Source organism: Daphnia pulex, chromosome 11 (genome assembly GCF_021134715.1).
Source record: "Daphnia pulex isolate KAP4 chromosome 11, ASM2113471v1".
In the NCBI taxonomy this organism is placed as follows: domain Eukaryota; kingdom Metazoa; phylum Arthropoda; class Branchiopoda; order Diplostraca; family Daphniidae; genus Daphnia; species Daphnia pulex.
The window spans coordinates 6,452,025-6,469,532 of NC_060027.1; the positions used below are offsets into that span (position 1 = coordinate 6,452,025).

The window sequence follows — 17,508 nt, forward strand, 5'->3', positions numbered from 1 at the left end:
ACTCTCTCTCCCCTTTACATATTTGTGCGAGTTGGAACTTGGAAGACTTTGAGTCAAAAATTGTTTAATTATTTAATATTTATAACCCGTGCAAATGTATTTAAGAATAAATCTTTGCAAAATAACATACCGGTCCCTGTATAATGAAAAATGGAAAATGCTCTTCATAGAGCATACAAGTAAAATAGACTTTTTATCGTTTAAGTATAAAGTTGCAATAAATCATGAAAAAAATATGGAGGAATTTTGCATCAGTAATCTATTATGGAGGAAGTAAACAACTCTTAAAATATCTATACCGAAGAAACAAAAGTTGTGTGTAGCTCCGAAATTATATAAGACGGTGCAGTTAGACGCGACAGCTTAGATGATCTCCTGAATCATTGTTAAAGAAGTAGAAAGGCACGGCTATTGACAATATTATCAAAACAAAGAGGAGAATTCTCATGTCTTTTAACTGCCTTCTTAAATTCTCTTGTTCGTCGAGTATTTTATTTAGCTGCGGGGCTATATCTTGTAATAGTTTAGCTGTTGCATTATTCAATCCTAATGCGTTGCCAGCAAATTCATCGTCCTTGGCATCACTCGGGGCTACGGAGCAACGTAAACGATGCTGCTGAATTGTGTTTTCATTCGTTTTCTACGAGAGTAGAATTAAACATTCCAATAAACGAAAAACCTTTGAGACGACATAAGCATTTTATATTCTTACCTTCCATACTTCTGTCAGCTGTAAATTGGTTAGAGAATCACTTTCAACCTGAAACAGAGAAAAAGTAAATCGGCATCTACAATATTAACTTCATAAACGATAACTAATGCTGTAGAATAATTAGTACGTTGGTGGTACGACCAATATCCAAATCTGAACTAATTTACTTTTCTTCTTTACCGGTAAGAAATCTATTTTATAACAATATTAAAAAGAGATTACCGTGCAAGCCATAACTAGAAACTTGTCTCGGACGAGTTGGGAGGCTGAATAACCTGACTGAATGTGTACAGTGACATTCAGTGAACCAGCGGTGCAAATAATTCCTGCGCTTGGTCTGACTCGGTACTTGTCTGGGGACGTCGTTTTAATCTACGTTAATTAAAGATGGTTATACCAACATATTTTTCTCTGATTAAGTAAAATACCTTGTAAGCTACATTACAACCAGCAGTGTTGTTCATGACCAACATGCCTGTTGTTTCTCCGTCCTCACGTCTGAAAACAATCTCTTCGGCAGGCGTTAATTGAAGGTATTGACCTATGTTTTAATCCATTTCCATATTATGTGAAATTTACAAACTAGTGTATAACTTGTTCAAATTTACCAGGTACCGGTTTTTTAACCGTTTCGGTAGAATCGACAGAAGATGTTTCACTTGAAGTTGTGCCTTCAGCAAAATGAACCTACAAGTGGTGTCAGAAAATTTTTAAATAAAAATTTTCCCACAAAAAATGATCTTACCTTTTTTTTTGAATCATCAAATTGTCCATTCAAATTAACAGGACCAGCAGCAGGTAAAAATTCAGGCTCAAATACAAAATGGTAATTTACTGGCCCACCCCATTCTGCAAGTTGTTCTGTAACAGGGACAAAATCTTTGAGGTCTGATCTCCCTACAAATTTTACCTAGTAATCAAAATCTCGTGACAATACAATCAGATTTCTAGGCAACTGTGTTAGAAAAAGCTACCATGTTAACAGACTTTGCAGGCATCCAACCCTTGATAACTTTCCAAGCAGCTGAAAATAAACAATTTGATTTTTGTTTAGAAAGGAATCATACAAATTAATAAAAATAGTACCATTCAAGATCCATGACATTTCAAATATGATAATGTAGTTTAAAAAGTAAGGGTAATAGTCTCTAAAAAGCATGATTAAATACTGAACAAATTCCATGTCCATGTTGCTGAGTCCAGCCCCTGTCATCTCAAAAAACACAGAAATTTTGTCCCCTTTCTGCTGCTTTTCGAGACGATCGAACCAATAAACTAAGAATGCAGCAAAACACAAAATTATTACTAAAATGTAAATAATTTAAACAAAGTAATTTAGTTTCCTATTTACCTAGGACTTTATGAACTTCGTCAGATTTATAAGCTCCTTTGACACTAGATTTTACTTTAACAATGAATAATGGTTTCCCATCTTTGTCCTTACAATGAGGAAACATACCACCAGCACAAACAATTTGAAGATTAATGTTTGAATGGCTTATATCTAAATTATAAACATAGCATTAAAAAAATATTCTGAATACCTCATTTTTAAATATTTACTAACCATTTGCTCCAAATTTGGATCGCCATTTTAATGTTCCAATGATCATATTAACTGCTTTTTCCTTATCCAAATCATGATGTAATAGAAAACGGCGAACCCAATCTTTATCATTCTTTAGTCTGTCAACATCCTTTGGATGGGCTTGTATATCTGGAAAAAAAAATGTTATTTGACATTACAATTCACATGATCCTGAATGAATGAACCTTGTTCGGGTGATTCGACTTTTTCTAGGGCTTTTTGACGAACCTCAAGAATATCTTCTTCGCTGGGTTCCATAATGTGATAGATAAGTCTGTTTGTCTATGTCAACATGAAATTGGAAAAAACCGTAATTTACTTTTTGAAACTTTTGTAATTAATTTGTTTGATCGAAATTATTCATTTTGTATAGCAGTTTTTTATCATGTAGATTACACAAACATTTTACATACCTGGAATTTTTACCCACTTTCTACTTATTTTATGTATCTGTTACTCCGTTAGTTATCCACTTGTTTAGGCATACTAGCACTAGCAAATACTAGGTCGAATGACTTGTCTACTTGAGCCTTGAGGGACTAGAGATCTAACGCCATCTAACGCCTACCGATAGTTTAAAATGTATATGATTTTCAATTAGAAAAAAAAATAATAATAAAATTTATTACAACAGTCAGATACTTTCAACTAGAAGAAAGAAATGTCGGCATAAACTTAATTCTTTTCTAGCTCTAGGCCTTTAGCATTAACTTCGGATCGGTTTGGTTGTTGTTTATTTTTGTTTGAAAGTTTGAATCGTGGCCCTTGGGCACCGATAAAATTCATTCAGGGTTACCCGTCAGATGTCTCTGAAGAAGACATAAATGGCAAATGAATCGAACAACTGACGCCATTGGGACTCGTCTTTGTGGTACCAATCGATAACGGTTGTTTGGAGTAACAGAAACCTTTTTAAAATACTTCTGCTTTCTGGACAGTGTAATGCTGTTTACATTTTCAACTTTTATCAACATTAAGAAAATGTGTTTGCACATCTGGTGCATGAAAAGTGTTTAATTCATATCTGAGTGTGAAATTTTGACAGCATCAGTATTCCTTGGCGCCAATTTATTATTAGTATTTTTGGCGGGATATTTTCGTTAATCGTTAAGTGTAGGTATACCTAAATCATATTATCTTTTACAACCCCACTTATTAAAGACAAAGTTTTTACAGGAATTGAATTAAAAATCATCTGCCAAGATGTTTTATGCCCATTTTGTGCTCGCTAAAAAAGGGCCTCTGGCACGAATTTGGTTAGCTGCCCACTGGGATAAAAAGTTAACCAAAGCACATGTATTTGAAACCAATATTCAAAAATCTGTTGAAGACATTTTGCATCCTAAGGTTTGTTCAGTTTTTTTTTTCTAATTCAATTTATTATTGGTTCTAAATTTTGTTATTTTTGATTGTACAGGTAAAAATTGCTCTCAGAACTTCAGGCCATTTGCTGCTTGGAGTTGTAAGAATCTACTCTCGTAAAGCAAAGTATTTGCTGGCTGATTGCAATGAGGCATTTGTGAAGATTAAAATGGCATTCAGGCCTGGGATGGTTGATTTGCCAGAAGAAAACAGAGAAGCTGCTGTTCAAGCTATCACCTTGCCTGAAGTTTTTCATGACTTTGATGCAAATGTTCCAGATTTAAAGTAATGTTTTGCTGGTTTCTTCTTTCAAATCAAGTATTAATTATTTGTTAATTTTTATTTTGTAGTGATGCAGAAATGCAAGCACAGTTTACTCTTAACCAGTCAAGGGCTGAAGAAATTACTATGCGCGAGGATTATGGCTGTCAGCTACCACCTTTAAACCATGATGAAGAAGGATTTGGTGATCTCGGATTTGGTGATTCTGGTCCTCTTGAAATGATTCGAGACGGTTCATCCATAGACCATTCACTGGAACCTGTACTTGCAAATGATATTTTTTATATGTATCTTTCTTATCCTAACGACAAATGTCTTTGCAGGGAAGTTTTTTCGCCGAAGTTCGTGACCGCAGTGAATCTCGTAGGAATCGTCCGTCATCATCAGTTCGGCTACGATCTGAAACAGACACACCTATTAGGGATGATGGTTTTGGTGGGAACCTTGGAAATGATGAAATTGGTATTTCCATAGCATTTCTTTTTTTAATAGGTGATTCGGGACATGAAGTATTTAAAACTGAAATTTAAAAACACAGGTGGAGGGCTTTTTGAAGGTGGGGGTTTATTTGATGATGCCCCAATAGGTGACGTACCATCTTTGAATGAACCGTCTGACCTGGTAACTTTCTGCCAACAGTTTTGTGAACAAAAAGATGTTTAAAAATGTTTTGAATTCTTTTTGATACTAGGATATCAAAGTAGGAACGAAGAATCGAGAAAACTTGGACAATTTCAATGGGACACACATAGATTCTGATGACGACGGAATCGACGCTTATGGTGGACCACCGTCTGTAGGTGGAAGCAGTTCTTCGTCACGTCCTGTTAGTCCCTTCGGTGGCCCAATTTCAGCGGGCATGAACCATCCTCCAGCATCACCCAGATCACCAGCTCGTGTTTCTGATGAAGTTAATAACCTCGATCAAGGTAGTGTTAACATTCCAGATGGGGATGATCAACTGCCAGGCGCAAATGTCGACCAGACAACACTTCTCCACAATGAAGAAGAGGGCTTCGCCCTTGCTCCTGTTGATACAACGACTGTTAAGGGTATGTAATCTTTGTACATTTCTCTTATTTTTGTGGAAGCAAAATGCTTATTCTTTCAACTCATTTGTTTATCAGGATGGGCCCGGCACAAGCGCAAGAGAAAGCTTATTGTTGACGAAGTCAAAAACATATCTGGTGAAGAGATGAAATCCCAACTTTCAGATACTTCTGATATAGTAACCACATTAGATTTGGCCCCACCTACAAGGAGACTGATGCACTGGAAAGAAACGGGCGGGGTTGAAAAACTCTTTGCCTTACCCGGAAGGTCCATACCAGCCCGTTCTCTGTTTCGGGTAATCCTTAACTTCTAGCTCGTTTGCCTTTAGTTCAAGTCTGCGTAAATTATTTGGCTTTTATTACATGCATCCCTTTTTATATTTTAGGATTACCAACGACACCTCACTAGCCAACCTACAGAGAATGATGACTTTGGACTTACGCCTGAAGTGGAAAAAGAGAACTTGCCGCTGGAAACTGTTCGCGTTGCAGATGCTGGGGAATCAATCCGCCAAGACTTCCCAGGTACGATAAATCTGCATTGAAAAGATTCTCTTGCTCGCCCTGGAATTTTCATTTGTGCCGTATAATTCCTTAAGATAACGCTGTTTCGTTTCTAAATTGATTTTACTCGTTTTGCAGAAGCCCCTACGCCCCAACCTGTAAAGCGAACAGTAGGACGAAAGCGTAAAGCTCCAGTTGATCTGGAAGCTGAAGCCGAGGAACATCAGAAACGACGAGAAGTTCAATATCAGAGCTTACTAGCACCCTCAACACAGTCATCTCCTGTCGCACCACCAGCCACAATTCAGTCCTCGCTTATAGATGATCATTCGTTTCCACAGTTTCCACTACCATCACTACCTGATGTTCAGGAACCACCAGAGACGAACACTTCCACACTCCCAGAGCCAGTTGTGCAACACGCTCAATCATTTGTTGATGCAACAAGGGAATTTTCCGAGATGGAAAATATGGGCTACGATCAGGTAAGCATAGTTTATTCGTGCCACTATCATACTGCCCCGAAAAAAAAATCTTAAAATAAAACGGTTTATTCTTCTTCCAGAATATGGGTAATCTCGGGTTAGATGCAGCAGAACCTTTCACGAATTTGCCCCCGCAAACGCCTGGAGCCCTTTCAGAACGTGCCCCTCCTACTCCTTGGCATGACGATTACGAAATGGCGCCATCAGTCGGTCCAGTAAGCTCTCAATCAAATCATTTCGCTTCTATGAAACCATTAAACTATTTTGAAAATTTTCATTACAAATAGCTTGACGAGCAGCTGGCAGATGAAACCTATGAGCAGTTTGAGGAGCGCGTTCTCAACAAACGAGCTGCGACAATGTATAACCTTGTGCGTGCTAAAATGCAGCTTAGCGACTCCATCCCGTTCTCAGACATGGCTTTTCGAAATAATAAGAAGCAGGTTAGTTAATAATAAAAGCAATCGTTTTTTTTTTTATTATTATTTATCTTAATAATTAAAATACGTTTTATTTAGGTCGCACAAAAGTTTTACACTTTGTTGGTCCTTAAGAAAAATCAGGTCCTTGAGCTAGCACAGGCCAAGTCGTATGCTGAAATTCTGGTTTCTCAAGGACCTAAATTTGAATCGCCGTCCTTGTGAAGTGCGTTCAAACTACATAATGTTTCGAGTGTTGAAAAGATTGTCAAAAATGTGTCATGTTTTTCTCGTTTTTTTTTTTCGATAATTTTTTACCGAGAACAGCTATGTGTTTTATTCCCATTTGTTACGGGATGATAATGCGTGATTAATTGTAATACAGAATCGTGTTTCCAAGTAAATTTGATTTTATTTCGGATTTATTTTTGTCTTGAACTTGCTCGCAGTGAAATTTTTTTTATTAGACATTTATTTTTATTTGAACTAAAAAACAAACATTTCCGAAAAGTTGATTGACAGCCGTAATTTTGAGTTTAATAACTTAACATCACGGTGCTGTGATGTTTTCGGCTTTCCCTGATCAAATCAGCGAGCTTTCTGTTAAGACATTTGATACTTCAGGTACAGAAGAGAGATTTACCACCAAAAACACAAAGCAAATCGCAAATCAACGAAATGTGTAAGAATTATCAAAACAATTGATTTGTTTTTATATATGATTGTTTCCTTATCCTTAAACAGCCAACCTTAGGGATTTCCTTTTTTGTCGTGAAAATTTTCAATTTTTCAGGACCTTTGCAGTACAGTGCTGCTACGGCGCTAATGTGCATGTCTTTTCATGTGGGCGGCAATACCAAACATTTTCAAACTTCGGTTAGGTCAGAGTCATATTGTCACAGAACAATAAACAACCCTTTAACCTGTTTAACTCTTAACTATAACGGTTTCGGCTTTCGTATGGCGGATTCTTCTCTCAGTAGGCGAAGAATTCGTCGCTTTTCAAAACTTCAAAAAATTGTGTTTGTCTGAAGTCTGAAACGAGTGAAGTTTCATCAATAGTTTCTATTAATTCCAACAGATGGAAATTATTTTGATCCACCTCCCCCGCTCGTTATTCTATTGCAGGATACGTACTACATATGTGCCTGCCAGGATACTAGTTAATGTGCCGAATAAATATAATGAAGAGATAAGAACCCCGCGGATCGCAAAGTTAGAATCTTTGAAAAAATTCTGCATGTGCAAAATTGATGGGATTTGCGACTGGCTGCAATGCCTGGTCTTATTAAATCGTAAACCGGTAGACCCCACATCTTGGCCGGACTTGGCTTCATTGAGTCGTGGACTCGTTGTTCAATCACAAATGAGTTTCAAAAAAAAAAAAATGAAGGTTGTCAAAGCTTCCGGGAAGGTGAGCAGAGTAACTTTTCACTTTAACAACAAGGCGAAAACATCAAGATTTAAAAAGAGACAAAAATAATCAGGAAACTCGCAAGGGAACTCAGGATTACGACTGGAAGGTTGTCGTCAATTTAGAAAAATAACTGATGGAATACAAGGTGGCATTCTGCCCGTTCAAAATTTATTTGCGTTCGTATAAAAACACTAAAACAGAGACAGTGATTGTTTAATTATAGTTTAATCAAATCTCGACCCCCCTTTATTTAGCATTTTCTTTCATCTTTTAGAAATTACTGACTTTTACCTGACTTTGTATGGCTGACTGGAAGAATCGATAGGTGGCATTGGTATCTGTTCCACATGATCCATCTGTGAAATATGCCAGCAGGCTCTTATTAACTAGTAGAGTTGGTGAGCGGCTTTTAGAGAGTTGGAGTCAAAATTGGGCTGCTAAATTTATGGACACAGACCGATAGGCGATACTAGTCCAAGTCTCGAGACGAGTGACACCGACAGCTTCAGGCCAAACAGCAACAAGTGTCCTAGTGCTGCCTAGTATATACACAAATAGATTATTTTTAAGAAGTTATGTCAGCTTCCCGTATGGTGTTCCTTTTCTACTCTTGCATTTGATGTTGAAAAACGTTTAAACTGGATACAAGGAGGGAGATTCGTTATTCGGGTGAGTCGATCTTGATTTTGACACTTTGGGCCGCTTTTGGCTAAGGCTGGCGTTCAAACAATTCACTTGAAATGTCAAACGCTCTCGTCCGTAATATACTTTTGCCCACCTGTGTTTCAAGTGCAACACCAACACATTTGATTGTTGTATATTCAGAAATAGGCCTATGCATAATTTTGTAATTCTATTATGCCATTGGTTGAAAAATGCGCACCAAATGATCATGTAGTTGTTCGATTACGTAGTTTTCGTTACCATTAATCCAATTAATCAATTATTCAATTACTTTTGGCAAACTAGTTAATTATGATTTGCAACTATTTCCTATAAGAGATTTTTAAATTTTGGCAAAATTGAAACCAGATGTTATACAGTAAGGTATCAATAACAGCTATTTTAATCAAGATTCAAGAGACAATGCATTGCATGCATTTCAAAGAGCAATATTCTATTTGTTTGAGATTTCAACTGTTGCATTGCTAAATATTAGCTGTTGCATTTTTAAATCATTATGGTTATTGTTCATTTATATAGACGTTATACACAACTAAGTCTATACGTGAGACGAGCAGATTATCAATAAAAGGGTGACCTAAATAAGGAGACAACAGGTGTAACACCTTTTACCAATAACGAAAGTAATCTAAAACAGAAACAAGGAAAGGAATGAAGGCGGAGCCAATCCGCCCCAACTTTCCCCGTCCATTTATTTGTCCCTATATGCGTAATGCGTATATAGGTGAGCTCGTGATACGCGTTCTTGCCACTAGGCATGGAATTTACCTGTTTTCAAATTTATTCCTTTCCTGTTTTCTCTACTATGAATGAACGTGATTTTAAAAAATGTATCCCGAAATTACATTTTCTCGTATCACGTAATAACGAAATAGTAAAAATGTTTTGAATTTTGGATTTACCCAATGTATTTTGACCCGAATGAGTTTATACGAACCCAACTACCCAAGTCTTAACCGCAACCTATTGCATTCTTATTTGTTTTTCGTTTACGTACAAACAGAGGTGTAGAAAAGGCTTGGCGGGTAAACTAAGCGTAATCTCTTTAACTATCGGGTGATAATAATCATTGATAAGTGAGCTCATTTCTTTTTATTAGTGAGCGCATTTCCTCAGAGATAACTACCACTTGCAAAGCAGAGCATATTTGATTATTATTGTTTTTGTCACTGCCGAAATTGCAATTCATTTTCAATGTACTGGAAACATTTTCGCTAAATTGCTCCATCTTCGTCCATCTGAATTCAGAAATAATGGAAAACGACATGGATCCTAGTGAACGCCTTGATTACTTAGAAAAGAGACTTGACGACCAAAATAATGAAATCGTTTGTCTGTAAGTAGTTGATTTTAATTGATTGAAATATCATTTGAATTCTAAAAAATCATTTGCTTTCATAAAGGCGTTCCACTTTAGCCGATGCCTTGCGCCGCCTTAGTGCTATAGAATCCCAAAGGGGTCAGTAAAAACATCCATCTTTTCTATTCCACTGCATAAAATAAGAGATGTAATTCATCCGCGATACCCGCATTTCGATTACTCCAGGTATTAGTCCTGTTAAAGAGTCTGCTCGATCAGTTCAAAGCGCAAGTTTGTTGGCCGACTGCAATAACTCGCCCAGTTCATCTCAGCCATCACGCGACGTGTCTCGACGCCTTGTGTCATCTGCTAGTACACCTAACGTTCAAAACCGGAATTCCGGCATGAATCAGTCAAACGGTTCTTTAGTGTCAGAATCCCCGAGCTCCAATAGCGGATCACCTGCTCCATCACCGTCGCCGACGTCCCGACAACAGCACGGTAATACTCTCTCGAGATAGTAAGAAATCTTTCGAGACCTTTAAGTTTCACACATTTTTCTTTTCTAGTTCAATTTAATAGTTTGATTTCCGAAGTTGGCAATGGTCGAAATAAAACGTCCAGTTTCTCAATGAAGCCATCATTCATGTCGACCCCAAATAGCCTGCGAACCGCTAAACGTTGGAGTTCAACCAGCGATTTCATCCCTTCAAACGCTTTAGTATCAAGGTATTAAGGCTTGTGGTTAGGATTATATTTTTAGTTATACTGTATATAATAAATTCCTATATGTTTTCATACAGCAGAAGACCAGATTCAAATTCGCTGCTTAACCTGAACGTGAAAAATCCGGTTGGAAACATGCAAAAATACGGGTAACTTGCTTCGAACGTTATTTTATTTTACGTATATTAACCAATGTTACTGAATTTTAATTTTAATTTTAAAATTGCTCGAAAGAAATTTTTTCTCAAATATGCCTTTTACAAAAGCTGAGCTCGACGTGACGAGAAAAAATTTTAAAATAATGGTTGATTCAAACTTTTGATTTATTTTTATTTTATTTTTTGTAAGAGCTCGTGATGCATTTTATAGTAGCGATGAAGGAATCGTCAAGTTCGTCTTCAAAGGTACCTGTAACGTTTATTATTATTTATTAAAAGGTGCAGTTTGGTAACATGTATTGTTTTCAATTCTAGGTCGAAACTTGAATTTTTACATCCCGACTTCGTTACGGGAAAAATATTCAGTGACGTTCAGTTTATCTGTTCCGGAAAAAAAGCTAAAAATGGAATGGGTGTATCCTTTTATAATTATTTAAGTTAATTTTAGTTGATTTGTTTTTACTGCTCTTTAATGCTGTGGTAACACAAAAAATTGTAAAAACCTTATAAATGCCTTAACTCAAAGTTTGATCAAAGTTATGGATATCGAGGCAAGGATTGTCGCTCAAATTTGTATCTCATTCCAACCGGTGAAATAGTTTATTTCATTGCCGCCGTTGTTGTACTTTTCAACGTCGACGAGCATGGTATTTATATTCCCCTCTCATGACTTCTAGGCCTATTTCCTCAAGTTAATTTTTCTTTTCTAGGACAGCGGTTTTATCTTGGACACACCGGTGAAATTAAATGGTTACAGAATTTTTAATATTTGTCAAGATAAATTGGAAAATTAACAAATATTCGGTTTACTTTTTTCATGCAGCTTGACTGTTCATCCCAACAAACTTTTAATTGCATCTGGTCAGTCCGGTGGTAGAGAATACCATGAAGGCTTCGTATGTTCTTATACATCTTTCTAATGTCTCTTTGAGTTTTCTGATGGCTTTTCTTATTTGATTTGTTGTATCCCATTATAAATTATAGCCTCACGTTCGCATTTGGAATTCTGTCAGCCTTCAAACTCTTTTCGTCCTTGGTCAAGGAGACTTTGGAAAGTCTGTTTCTTCTGTCGCCTTCTCAAAAGCGGTAAATACTTGTTTGATTAAGTTCATTTCTTATTTTTATGCATGAGAATCTGATTAGGACGGCGGAAACCTTTTGATGGTTATTGACGATTCTACCGATCACATTCTTTCCTTGTGGGAGTGGCAAAAGGGCGAAAGAGGAGTAAAAATAGCGGAAACAAGGGTATATACCTAGTTTATTAATATTATGAAGTTAAACTTGAAAGTCCAATTTTTATTATTATTTTTTAGTTTTGTACTTATTTTTTAAATGATTTTTTACATTATTTTAAAATGCACGTAGTGTTCATCCGATTTGGTGGTCGCTGTTGAATGGAATCCTATTCCTAGAGAACGTTTTGCGTTTGTTACCAGTGGAAAAGGACACATATGTTTTTGGTCTCTTGAAAACGGGTTGTTATCTCGTAAACTTGGAATTTTTGAATCTCGCGACAAGCCAAAATACGTCACTTGCCTGGCCTTCGCCGATAACGGAGACGTATGTGAAACATTTTTAAATGAAATCAAATAATTAACACGTCACCCTATATTAACATATTAAGATATTCAGCTGGATGATTTGTTGACTAGTTTTATATTTCTTTAGTGTATTTCTGGTGACTCCAATGGTTGTCTTATCATTTGGTTAAAGGGTATGTATTTCTCCTCAAGGGTGAACGAAATCACAGCTTTTTATAATGTACTGTATTACTTTCCCAATTTTCAGGTTCAAATATTGTTCAAAAAACGCTTCGCAACGCTCACGAGGGGCCAATTTTCTGTTTGCTTACACTGAAAGACGGACGAATAGTCTCGGGAGGCGGCAAAGACGGGCAGCTCGTCCTTTGGGATTTCCCTTCGTATCGTAGAACTGGATACATAACCGAGGTAACATGTTTTCTCTATTCCTTGAATCCCGTGCTAATTTGACTGTCTCATCCACTGATTCCCATACAACATCACAGATATTCACACGTAATTTCGCTTCTAGTTTTAGCGACATTTTTAGTTAATAACCGAATATAATTTAGATTCCTGAGAAATACGGAAATGTGCGCATTGCAGTTCAAGGAAAAGGAACTCAGATTTTAGTCGGGACTACGCGCAATGCGATACTGAGAGGCAGCTTCGACTTACCTTTTAAACCTGTACGTCTACATTACATGATTGAATTTCCAGAATAGTTTTTTAAATAATAATAATATTATTTCATAATCAGTTGATGATTGGTCACACTGAAGAATCAACGGGCTTATGCGTTCATCCCAGTCAATCGCAATTTGTGTCTTATGGCTACGACGGGCGCATCCAACTCTGGGACACGATGAGTCGGACACTCATCTGGGAAAAGGACATTGAAAATGCAGTCACGTCGGCGTGTTTCTCTCCGGAAGGATCGGTGCTGGTTTTAGCTACCACAAGTGGGAAATGGTTTGTCATGGATTCGGAGACTCGGGACATGTACGCCCAACACACTGATGGCAATGAACCTATTCAAGTAAACAAATAGTAAATTAAGTACTATTTTTTAAATAATAGGATCATTTTTTTTAGAACCTATTGAATCAGAGTTTTTTTAAATAATGAATCCTCTGGTCTGCGTATGATTAACTTTAATACAGGTGGTCAAGTTCTCTCCAAACGGTAAAAGCCTGGCTATTGGCTCCAAAGATGCATCAGTCTACATATACCAAGTCCTGGACAGATACCGCAAATATTGTAGAACGGGGAGATGTGTGGTAACAAGCAATTCCATCTATTTTGCAATCTGGTACTGTATATTTGACTGATTTTCGTAATGAAAGGGTCACTCGAGCTTTATCAGTCAAATGGATTGGTCCTGTGATAACGTGCACCTTCAGACGAATTCTGGAGATAACGAATTGTTCTATTGTACGTATGTATTCTCGAAAAGGCAACATGAACTCATTTTTTAATTGAAGCTTTAACTTTGAATTCTTTCCAGGGAATACTGGAGTGTGTCGTCAAATAACCCTCGTTCCTAGTATACGAGACGTGGAATGGAATTCCGTTACCTGCCCAGTTAGCCCCACTTCTCTAGGAATATTGTCGGAAGGAATTGACGGCGCTGACGTTTATTCGTGCTGTGCATCTAACTCCAGGCAACTTATGTGTGCAGGAGACAATAAAGGACGTCTTAAGCTATACAGATATCCTTCCCAACCCAAAGTATAACCCAAATTTTTATTTTACCTTTTAAATTGTAATTGTTAAATCATTGTGATATTTCATATTTTCCAGTCGCCTTGCCATTCTTACCAGGGGCATAGTAACATCTCGAACGTTTGTTTTCTATCTGACGATACAAGAGTATTGTCGGCCGGTGGTCGCGATTCGTCAGTAATCCAGTGGACAGTAGAAAATTGACAAATACCATCCCTTTTCATGCGTAAAAAAAGAGAAAAACAAGAAATAGTAAAATTCGACATCTCTGTTGTACTTATCATCAGAGTCCACAGCTAAACTATTATTTCTTTTAAAGAACGAATAAACAAAATCAGAAAAAAAAGAAATGCAAAATTTGTGTTAGACTTGTTTCAAATTAGTCAACATATACTATCATATTTAGATTTTTCTTTTTTTGTTAGATGAAAGTATATTTAGGTATTTTCCTCTTGTCATTTCTTTGGCTTCTTCCAGACCAAGCTGATAAGCTAAATTCTGCAATTGCTTGACTTCAGCTATCAGTTCTTGTGCTGTTAATTTGGAATAACCTAAAAAAAAAGGTAAATATAAGGTAAGAATTCATTGATAATATGAACCAAATCAAGAGTGGCCCATTAAAAATTTCTGCAATGATTTATCCAAGAGTTTGGGACAGAGGTTATGGATTTTTGTAGTAAACTAAATTAGGCTACATAAAGATTACTAAAGAAATACTTGGACAGGAAATGTTTTGAATGTCTCAGATAGATTTCTAAATTGAACATTTTACACAATCTTACGTCCAACTAGTGTATAATCATGCTTGTCCAATTCTTGGGGAATGATGGATAGGGGTAACGCTGGCATCTCTGGTGATCTTGGAGGCTCAATGACGTACTCTATCCCTGGATCTATTTTAAAGAGAAGCTTTATTACAATACCCGTCGACACGGAACTTTGTAAATGAATAGTTACAGTTTCGTTCAGGCCAAATGTCAGGAGAGGCGCGATCTAGTTTTTCAGTACTAAGTAGACTCTGTTCCAAATCTGTATGAATATTTAGATTAAAAGCAGTTAACAACTTGACCAATTGTATACTACTACCTGAAGACGGTTCCTTTTTCGCTTTCATTTTTGACATTCTATTAGCGTTTGCAAGGAAAGAAACTGCACGAAACTACGCGTAGAGTTTGTTATGTTTGTGTGAGGTAAAAGCTAAAAGTAAGCTGATTGCTTTGTATTTTGTGTTTTTAGGCGTTGCAAAATTAAACAACAAATAACTATTCGCGTTGCCAGACTTTCTTAGTTTTTTAAATCTTAATTGCAAAACAGTATGCAAATCATTGATTTGAATGAAATATCCTATAATTCTGAAATTCCTTTCTTAAATTCAACTTTGAAAGATATCAATTAACTTTTTTTATATTATTTCAATATTACCCGACGCATCCCCCCTTATATTTCTGTGGATTTTGATACCCAGAGCCACCTATTGCATTTCTTAACAACCCGGTGTTAAACTCGGCTTTAAAATTTTTACCGGTGCAGCTGATTTTACCAGATAATTCCTTTTTTTAGTTTTTTTCTTAATAAACTAGTTCATACTCTAAATTAAACTGAATTTGGTACACAATATACACTGAAGATCCTGGTATTTTCGACCAGCAACCGTTTGGATAACAGATTGTTCTCAATGTAAGGCAGAATGTTTACAGTGTCCACACGATCGTATCCAAATCAATTAACCAGAGACAACTGAACATTTACCCTTAAACTTAGATCGCATCGACTGGCATCCAGGAAGGATTTATTCAGTGACAGATACTGTATACACCTGCAATTTAATTTGCGAATATTGTAATAGCATTGCCATCCGTTTGACTAGAACCGACTAGAAAAACGAATTTTTTAAATTGTGCGATGATAAACGAAATCTAATTCTAGTTTCCACTTTCCAGAATGCGACATCGCTTTCGCTGTTGTTTTAATAGCGTGAGCCTAATGTAAAAAAAACTAAAAAATACGAAGTGTTTAAAAACGCTCGACAGAAACTGCCATAATGTAAAAAGGCAACAAAAAGAAAGAAAGAGCCGGGGGTTTAAAAAAAAAAACTTGTTTGATCCATTCTGAAATGAAGGAGTGCTTGCTGCCTGGATGTAAAGTATTGGAGGAAAGATAACAATTGACGTCAGCGGTAGCCCATAGTCTCTTCCGGATCATAGCGAACAGGAAACCAAGTCCGGAAGATGACGTTAGCCTTGGTCCCCATTGTTGGGCTCCTATGAAAAGATGGCTATGTACACCAGCAGCAGCAGCAACTCTCCCAACTCAAATTTAAAAAGAAGGCGCGTGTTCGACCACTCGCCACGGAAATGGAGTAGGCACATATAATGCCGCCGCGCGCGGCCTCCCTTTGCTCTTACTCTTCTCTTACTCTTCTCTCTCTCTCTTGTCACCCAACTTTATACAGCCCTCTGCTCATTTTTCACCGTTCACCAAGCCCATTTCAACTTTGCCTTTATGATGAGTTCGTCCTCTTTATTCCGTTATTTTTACGCTTCATCAAACAATACAAGCTTAATAAATAAATAACTGGCTACCGGTAGTATATAGTGATGCAATGTTTCGACTAGGCTTTTGATGTCGATTCCTTCAGTTTGAGTTGGCCAACACAGTCTAATGCTGATGCGGGTTTTTATTCACTTTCAAAAACTGGCCCTCCAATCAAATAAATAAAAACAGTTGCTTCAGTAATTCAATTATTGAAAAATAGCCTAACCAGCGCATCATATTTTTATGAAATGGTGTTTGATTTAATCTACATACATATTTAACTGTATTTAGCGATAGAAGTTTCAATTCTTATTAAGACTCTCGCATATCATCTGTCAGGAAATGAAATGCGGTACTAGGAATATTATTTAACTCTATAAATAGCCCATATTACTTGTGTGTATAATCGCTAAATAAGAAAAACGGCCATTTTTTCTGGTAAATGCCAAAGTTGATATCCATTGATATTATTCGGAGCGCGGTATGAAAGTGCCAACGGGTCAATAGCAAGAGAGAATGGGCCGTTTCACTGCGCTGTCTATTTAACATGTGTTCCTTATTCCATTACCCGGCGTGCCCGCGACTTTTGAAAGAGCCTTTAGAATGTAGAAAATGGCTTTTGTCGGCCAGTCACTTTTCGGTGGCGTCGTTGACTTTCACACAACGCCATTCTACATCTGTTTATACATAGATATGGCTGTGAAAAGAAGTATTCGACACGGGCCGAGCTAGGAAATCAAAGCCAAATTCCAATGACACGCTTGTCGGACATCCCAACAGATGCGTCTACATACGAGTTACGTGGTTACAGCACCGCAGCGCATCAGAGAAAAGAAATCGATTGTCCAATTGTGTAGCGTTTCTAAACCATACATTTGGATCACCATGGTCACATTTCCCTTTCAGACGTCACTACCTTTTGTGGCCGATAGAGAAAAAAAGGAAAAAAAGGAAAATTGAAAAAACCCCAGGCCCATTTCGCCTACAAAGAAGTAATGGCTTTCAACAATCTTTGATGTATAATACCTTTAGCGTC

General features: G+C 37.0%; 4 protein-coding genes across 7 annotated transcripts; 2 read left to right on the forward strand and 2 right to left on the reverse strand.

Annotated features, from left to right (window-relative positions):
• Positions 1-71: 71 nt before the first annotated feature.
• Positions 72-2,856, reverse strand: LOC124207001 (motile sperm domain-containing protein 2-like). The gene is made up of 12 exons (XM_046604237.1): positions 2,714-2,856; positions 2,486-2,582; positions 2,280-2,429; positions 2,064-2,216; positions 1,799-1,987; positions 1,687-1,736; positions 1,458-1,622; positions 1,321-1,399; positions 1,141-1,253; positions 935-1,084; positions 713-760; positions 72-640 (listed from the first exon to the last, which is right to left on the reverse strand). The coding sequence occupies exons 2-12, from the start codon at positions 2,556-2,558 to the stop codon at positions 350-352; spliced, it is 1,461 nt and encodes a 486-aa protein (XP_046460193.1). The 5' UTR covers positions 2,559-2,582; positions 2,714-2,856; the 3' UTR covers positions 72-349.
• Positions 2,857-3,118: 262 nt separating this feature from the next.
• LOC124207024 (double-strand-break repair protein rad21 homolog) lies at positions 3,119-6,808 on the forward strand. 3 transcript variants are annotated; one of them, XM_046604267.1, is made up of 13 exons: positions 3,119-3,417; positions 3,477-3,647; positions 3,718-3,947; positions 4,013-4,205; positions 4,268-4,406; positions 4,483-4,565; positions 4,636-4,996; positions 5,072-5,292; positions 5,383-5,521; positions 5,639-5,985; positions 6,066-6,200; positions 6,273-6,428; positions 6,504-6,808. In XM_046604267.1, exons 2-13 carry the CDS (start codon positions 3,504-3,506, stop codon positions 6,627-6,629), a joined length of 2,274 nt encoding a protein of 757 aa, XP_046460223.1. In that variant the 5' UTR covers positions 3,119-3,417; positions 3,477-3,503; the 3' UTR covers positions 6,630-6,808. The 3 variants fall into 3 exon arrangements, with proteins under 3 accessions (XP_046460223.1, XP_046460222.1, XP_046460224.1); XM_046604266.1 differs by having other exon boundaries at positions 3,126-3,413; XM_046604268.1 differs by having other exon boundaries at positions 3,135-3,413; positions 3,468-3,647.
• Positions 6,809-8,194: 1,386 nt separating this feature from the next.
• Positions 8,195-14,164, forward strand: LOC124207021 (echinoderm microtubule-associated protein-like 2). Of its 2 annotated transcripts, none has more exons than XM_046604263.1 (22): positions 8,195-8,490; positions 9,754-9,841; positions 9,909-9,964; positions 10,052-10,306; positions 10,375-10,534; positions 10,609-10,680; positions 10,880-10,935; positions 11,005-11,104; positions 11,227-11,336; positions 11,400-11,439; positions 11,513-11,585; positions 11,674-11,775; positions 11,833-11,937; positions 12,058-12,252; positions 12,361-12,406; positions 12,481-12,641; positions 12,785-12,901; positions 12,973-13,251; positions 13,376-13,492; positions 13,559-13,646; positions 13,720-13,943; positions 14,016-14,164. In XM_046604263.1, exons 2-22 carry the CDS (start codon positions 9,759-9,761, stop codon positions 14,139-14,141), a joined length of 2,565 nt encoding a protein of 854 aa, XP_046460219.1. In that variant the 5' UTR covers positions 8,195-8,490; positions 9,754-9,758; the 3' UTR covers positions 14,142-14,164. The 2 variants fall into 2 exon arrangements, with proteins under 2 accessions (XP_046460219.1, XP_046460220.1); XM_046604264.1 differs by having other exon boundaries at positions 8,210-8,490; positions 10,612-10,680.
• A 26-nt stretch (positions 14,165-14,190) lies between these two features.
• On the reverse strand, positions 14,191-15,374 carry LOC124207022 (protein lin-52 homolog). The gene is made up of 4 exons (XM_046604265.1): positions 15,024-15,374; positions 14,895-14,966; positions 14,720-14,830; positions 14,191-14,488 (listed from the first exon to the last, which is right to left on the reverse strand). The coding sequence occupies exons 1-4, from the start codon at positions 15,058-15,060 to the stop codon at positions 14,340-14,342; spliced, it is 369 nt and encodes a 122-aa protein (XP_046460221.1). The 5' UTR covers positions 15,061-15,374; the 3' UTR covers positions 14,191-14,339.
• Positions 15,375-17,508: the final 2,134 nt, after the last annotated feature.

Excerpts from the sequence above, each read along its gene's own strand:
- LOC124207001 (XM_046604237.1), bottom strand. The coding sequence starts at position 2,558 with ATGGAACCCAGCGAAGAAGATATTCTTGAGGTTCGTCAAAAAGCCCTA. Across the intron at positions 1,623-1,686 it reads CTGCAAAGTCTGTTAACATG|GTAAAATTTGTAGGGAGATC; the intron begins GTAGCTTTTTCT and ends TTTGATTACTAG. Across the intron at positions 641-712 it reads AGCTGACAGAAGTATGGAAG|AAAACGAATGAAAACACAAT; the intron begins GTAAGAATATAA and ends CTACTCTCGTAG.
- LOC124207024 (XM_046604267.1), top strand. The coding sequence starts at position 3,504 with ATGTTTTATGCCCATTTTGTGCTCGCTAAAAAAGGGCCTCTGGCACGA. Across the intron at positions 4,566-4,635 it reads TGAATGAACCGTCTGACCTG|GATATCAAAGTAGGAACGAA; the intron begins GTAACTTTCTGC and ends TTTTGATACTAG. Across the intron at positions 6,201-6,272 it reads TGGCGCCATCAGTCGGTCCA|CTTGACGAGCAGCTGGCAGA; the intron begins GTAAGCTCTCAA and ends CATTACAAATAG.
- LOC124207021 (XM_046604263.1), top strand. The coding sequence starts at position 9,759 with ATGGAAAACGACATGGATCCTAGTGAACGCCTTGATTACTTAGAAAAG. Across the intron at positions 10,535-10,608 it reads TCAAACGCTTTAGTATCAAG|CAGAAGACCAGATTCAAATT; the intron begins GTATTAAGGCTT and ends GTTTTCATACAG. Across the intron at positions 12,253-12,360 it reads CCTTCGCCGATAACGGAGAC|TGTATTTCTGGTGACTCCAA; the intron begins GTATGTGAAACA and ends ATATTTCTTTAG.
- LOC124207022 (XM_046604265.1), bottom strand. The coding sequence starts at position 15,060 with ATGTCAAAAATGAAAGCGAAAAAGGAACCGTCTTCAG. Across the intron at positions 14,967-15,023 it reads GAAAAAGGAACCGTCTTCAG|ATTTGGAACAGAGTCTACTT; the intron begins GTAGTAGTATAC and ends ATATTCATACAG. Across the intron at positions 14,831-14,894 it reads CATTTGGCCTGAACGAAACT|ATCCAGGGATAGAGTACGTC; the intron begins GTAACTATTCAT and ends TCTTTAAAATAG.